General features: G+C 31.1%; 1 protein-coding gene across 1 annotated transcript; it reads right to left on the bottom strand.

Annotated features, from left to right (window-relative positions):
• Positions 1-673: 673 nt before the first annotated feature.
• On the bottom strand, positions 674-1,402 carry LOC128390509 (methylenetetrahydrofolate reductase (NADPH)-like). Its single transcript, XM_053350240.1, has one exon. It carries the CDS (start codon positions 1,193-1,195, stop codon positions 689-691), a length of 507 nt encoding a protein of 168 aa, XP_053206215.1. The 5' UTR covers positions 1,196-1,402; the 3' UTR covers positions 674-688.
• Between the last annotated feature and the right edge of the window lie 4,598 nt (positions 1,403-6,000).

Raw genomic sequence — 6,000 nt, 5'->3', positions numbered from 1 at the left:
ACAAAGAATAGAACCTTAACAACTTCTATCGAAATCTATTATGAAGTATCTGGATGATGCGGAACGATCTTATTTATGTTTATTTTACGAATATCATCTCGATCAAATCCTGAGAAGAAAATCCATTAACCGATTTAATCTAATTCATCGCTTTGATTAATGTCCTGAAGGAACAATTTAATTCAAAATTGTATCCTAATCTTTTCATCGCAACAGATACTTTCAGATTGGTATTAGTTCTGTTCTCAACCCAGTTTCTGTGGCTGTATCAACCTCATTCATAAACATCGTCGGAAGATTTTGATTGTAAAAAGGATCATTTTCACTAAAAATTGGTCTCAATGTTCTCAGTGGTAAAGGGTTTCGTAATAATGTTTCGTCATTTTCTTTTCACAATCCTAATCTTTGTGGCAATTAATCTGAATAAATAACCTTGCTTACAAAGCTTGCAGAACCATGATCTCTTATTGTGTAGAAATCGTCAAGACATTGGATTTCTTGTGTTCGTGAAATTGTCACTACATTTCATCTCACTATTATTGACAATTTCTTTGATTGACTCTTGTATTCATTGAATGTATTTGGTTGATCATAATCAATGAAAATGGAGTATTGATTTTACCAATACATCTTAACTATTGTTGAATGTTTTTAGTTGTAATATCCACACATTTGGATTTGATTTGCTTCATAAATGTGTTGCTCTAATTAATTGTTTAATTTGTTGATCACAATTTGAAATATTTTCAATTTTCGATTCCAGTTGATTACAGATCGGAACTTGGATTGTTTTCATCATTCGGGTAAAAGATCGATAAGATGGAAAGGTAAATATTTCCGGTAAAATGGGAGCTTTTATATCAGCTGATCGACAGAGTCTAACCCATTGGGCAAAAACATCAACATTGAAAAAAAATTGGCTTATTATTAGATCAGCACCAGCGTCAACTTTGGCCTTTAAGTATTTAACATCTTCAGTAAGGGATGATACCGATGGATGACCATTTGGATAACCAGCGACCGCGACGACAAAATCGTTTGGAAACTCGGCTCGAATAAATCTAACGATATCAATGGCATGATTGAATTCCCGTTCCGTTGATTCATCTAAATCGTCACCTCGCAAAGCAAAAATATACTTGATTCCACAGTTTTTAGCTTCTTGTAGGAATTTTCTACCCTGATCGGAATCCATTAAATCTGAACAGGTCACATGGAGGAGAATATCGAATCCATAGTTGGTGATTATCAAACGGGCCAAATCAAATCGAGATAATGATTCAGTGTTCGATGTTCGGGAAGTACTTTTAGATGTGATGGCACAGAATAAGGGTCGATATTTTCTTAAATCACTGAGTAGATTTTACAAATCATTCAAGAGATTTAATCAAATTTAAAAGAAAAATTGTATTGATTTAGATGGAAAGTAATAGAAAAATGTAATCACAATTAGAAAAAAATTATCTCTCTATGCTTATAAGCAGAGTAATAGGAAGAGACTGCAGACTACAAAAAACACAGGTAAAGTTAATTAAATTAAAAATTATTAGGAGCGAAAAAAGTTAATCTTTCACATTTTATTACGATAAAATTAGTTCACACCGATGAACCAGGTGGAGCCCAAGTAAATAGCAAAAACTGCAGCAAGTCAATGAAGATTTAATTAATCAATTTTTCTAATTAATTATTATTCTAATGATTATTTTTATGATTTTTTTTGCGAAATAGATACTGAGCTTACTTCCTTACAATCATTTAGTCCAAAAATTCGTTTAGAATTCGTAACAAAATACCTAAATCGTTCGACTTATCTGGACTTAACATCGCTTTGGCCTGATAGTTGTAGATATTTCTAGTCTGTAAAAGTCTGATTTTTTGCAAGCGCTAAAAAGTTGTCCTTACACTCTTAATTTCATTCCTAAAAAGTCTACCAATACTGAGAAAAAGTGATCTAAAGTTTGGACTTTGAACGCAATTCACTCGAAAACTAACGATCAGATCACAATGGAATTTTTAACAAACGGGGTCGTTCTTATGTCCATACAAAACTACAAAGTTTCAATTCTTAACTCAAAAGTCCATTTTTTCAGCGTATTGACCATTCTTACTATTGACTTGTGCCTCCACCTGGTTCATCGGTGTGAACTAATTTTATCGTAATAAAATGTGAAAGATTAACTTTTTTCGCTCCTAATAATTTTTAATTTAATTAACTTTACCTGTGAATTTAAAATTAAATTTTATGTTATTATTGTTCATTTCATCACAAGGATCAAGTTGATAACAAAATTATGATAGTTCAACAGTTACTTTAGTTGTTTTTGTTACTCCCAAAACTGAGCTGTTATTGCGTCTTAATAACTTCAACCATTTTGTTTTTCTTGGTAAGTTTTGTTGATAATTTGATACAACTTTCTTTTCTCTATCTCAGACTTATTCTCTGAAAAGATTGAAACTCTAACTTTATTTTCTCCTTTTTTTCATGAAAAACCTAATGAGTTAAACTATCCTTGGACCTGATTTTCACCCAAAAAAGAAACCAAAAAACACCCAAGGCCTTAGATGTCTTTCAAATTTAAACTTTAATCAAATTTAAACTTTTCAAACTCAAATTTAAAAATAATAGAAGCAAAAATTGTACAAACTGAGCGTCTAGCTCAGTGCCCACAAGGGCCACCCTCTCGGGTGCTAAATGCCTAATGCATTACCTCCGACCTTAGGAGGACAATAAATCGTAAGAGGTATCAACTGCTCTCTCTCTCTCTCTCTCTTGCTATTACTCTTTGATTATAAGTCACAATTTTTGTTCTCATCTCATTTTTCGTGGCTGTATTTCACATCGTATTTTCGTTCAAACAATTGGGTTACGGATTCTCTTACACATTTGCAATTCTCAATAAACAAGCAGCTTTTATTCCATTAATCACTTATCACCTGATTCGAGTTAATCGATTGGCAATAGGAATTTTCAAAAGTGTCTATCAAAGCTCATTCAATTCGAAATCATTAGAATACACAGATGAGGTTTGTTGAACAACCAGAAAATACTAATATTCGTAACTTTTAGGATTTTACGTATTTTTTCAATAGGTAAAGTTATTTTTATTGCGGATAAAACAGCAAGATATCGGATTTTCTTTCGCTCGTCTATTTGTTATAACACCAAATTTCGTCACATCTTTAGCGACAATTTCTTCTACTCTTAGATTAGCTTCGGTTGCGTCATTCTACTAATAAACATTTTCAGGATCTAAAACTCATTGAATACAAAATTTGCAATTCACATTTGTGAATTGCATTGACAATACTGACATGTCAGCGATATAAGAACTTTGTTTATTCGTTATACTGGATCAGATAAATTTGCGATTGAATTTTCTGCACTGAAATATCTAAATTAAATCAGTAATTTGTTGATTGGATGTTTCATAGATACTTTTATTAACTGAAGCTGAAGTATTAGATTTGCATCGTTTTTCCCCGTTCCTTAATATAAGAAAGACATATGATGCTCGTTGAGAATCTCAACATCATTTGTACCAAAATGATCAACTTGTTCTAACATTTTTTGTTTTCCATTGAAAATTTTTTTATAATATATTGATGATAATCAAGTGAAGTGATTTGATATCCAATCAGTTGACCATTTTAAGACTACATTGGTTAAATGAGTGGACAAATTTCATTATCATATCTTTGGGTTAACTTTATCTCTCATTGATTATATTCTACTGCGTGAATAATTTAAAAACTGGTTGCAAACTCGAAATTTTTGGCTGTCAAAGATCTGAACTGTAACAATCAAAATATTAATCGTTGCTCAGCATCAAATAAAAGATCTTCGTTTTAATCAAGTCAATAATTTGGACTTTTTAAACATGTATAAAACATTATTAACATAATAACAGACTCTTAAAACTGACCAATAAAACCTTCGAACAATCAAATTATTTGATTGATGTAATATTATTACTTAACCGATAAACCTCAAAAATCAGTTATAAATGTTTACACATTAATCAATTTTTTCTATACCCATAAATGGTAGTAACTAACTCTACTTATCATGAGTTAATTGTTGAGGGTCAACACCACAATTGTCTTGGTGATCAACGGTATAATCTGAATTTAACCAATTGGAATTAAGTATTGTTATAATCATCGGAATAATGGTTCTATCGCTAATTGAAATTGTGAAAAAAAATTTTGACTCTTCTCAGCCCACGAATATTATCTCAAATTCAATTCTAGAAAAAGGATTAATCTACCGATTAGTTCATATAATTCTATCCTTTGGACTATTGGCTAGAGGAGCAATTGGAATTTACAATTGTCGTCTAATTATTTCTGTCAAGAGCTTAACTGATGCTAACATTTACCAGTCACTTTCATTCTCACTCTACATATTTGTTATCGCTCTTTCATGTTTATTTCTATTATTTACTCGAGCAAGTTATCAAAAGTTTCACAATTGTCAACAGGACTTGGTTATTGATCATAGAGAGATGGCAGATGAGTATATTCAAATAGAGAAACGAAAATCCTTTTGGTTGATTCCATTATATATTATCTATGACATTATATTGGACCTTGCCAACGAGCAATTCTTTAACTTTGACCTCATAGATGACCCGATTATGTCAAAAGCTTTTTACTTTCTGATTATGTTGACATCGAGACTTTGTTTCGTAAATTACGTTTATTTTATAGTAGAAAATTGTATCACCTTGGAATCTATTTTCAAGATAATTAAAGGGTGTAGCGCTTAACAAGTTAAAAAATGGGAGGTGCTTATGTAGCTTAACCTTAACTAAAAATGAAGATAAGGTTGACAAAAATGTAAAGATTAAGCTACATTAGAACCTCCCATTTTTTAACTTGTTAAGCGCTACACCCTTTAGTTATCGTCTTAATTCATTGGTTGAGGGAAAATTTACTTCGTTGGAAAATCCAAGGCTTCAGTACAAGGCAATTAAATCGATTCGTTTGACTTATCTAAAGTCAATAGAAGTGATAAATATAATCGACCTAACTATGACTATCGTTATTATGGGTTTCTACATATTCGCAGTATCCAATTGTTTACTCGTATTTCGAGTAATATTTTCTTATATACAAATGGGCCAAGGGCTAACATATATTCTCGCGATTTTCATTAAACATTTGGCTTTCATTTCCATGATTACCTATTATCTAATTCGCGTCAATCGATCGGCTGTTAGAATATTTAAAAGTATCTATCACCTTTCATTCGATTCAAAGTCGGTAGAATACACTCTTGAGGTTAGTTTAATATCATACACATTTCGAATTTAACTTGATCGACCTTTTCTTCATTAACAGATTCACACCTACTCCTCAATGAAACTATTATAATATTAACACTAATAGTTGTTACCTTTATCCCTTTTTCTCTTCTATCAGATAAATTTATTCTTACTGCGAATAAATCAGCAAGACATTGGATTCTCTTTCGCTCGTTTAATTGTTATAACACCGAATTTCGTCTCATCACTAGCAACAATTTCCCTTACTCTTGGATTAGCCTTGGCAACAGCATTCAACTGATCATCATATTCAAGATCGCGTACCTTAAATTCAATAGTAACTGTAGATTTACCCATGTTCAGCTCAATATGAAATCTCAGCTTTCCAATTAGAAATCTGAACTCTCAATGGCCAAGAGGATTTAAAATTTCAGGATTATATTGATAGCAATGCAGTTCCATGAATTTTTGACCAGAAAGGCTCATAAGTTATTAATACAACTTCTAAACCAATGTTGTTCATCAATATTTTAAGAGTCGAACAAAAGTTTATCACAATGTTGTATAAATAATTAGAAAAATAAAAGATAACAATTAATTGAATATCTTTTTTTTTTATTTCGATAAAAGTTCAGAATGATTGATTGCTAAATGCCTAAATGACCAAAGTAATAATTTTACTTTCAATTCATATTTAAATGATTGATTGTCTAAATAACCTTTAACTAAACCG

This window comes from Panonychus citri, unplaced genomic scaffold (assembly GCF_014898815.1).
Source record: "Panonychus citri isolate SS breed McGregor unplaced genomic scaffold, ASM1489881v1 Contig00122, whole genome shotgun sequence".
Taxonomy (NCBI): Eukaryota; Metazoa; Arthropoda; class Arachnida; order Trombidiformes; family Tetranychidae; genus Panonychus; species Panonychus citri.
This window is presented reverse-complemented; position numbering and strand designations above follow the sequence as displayed.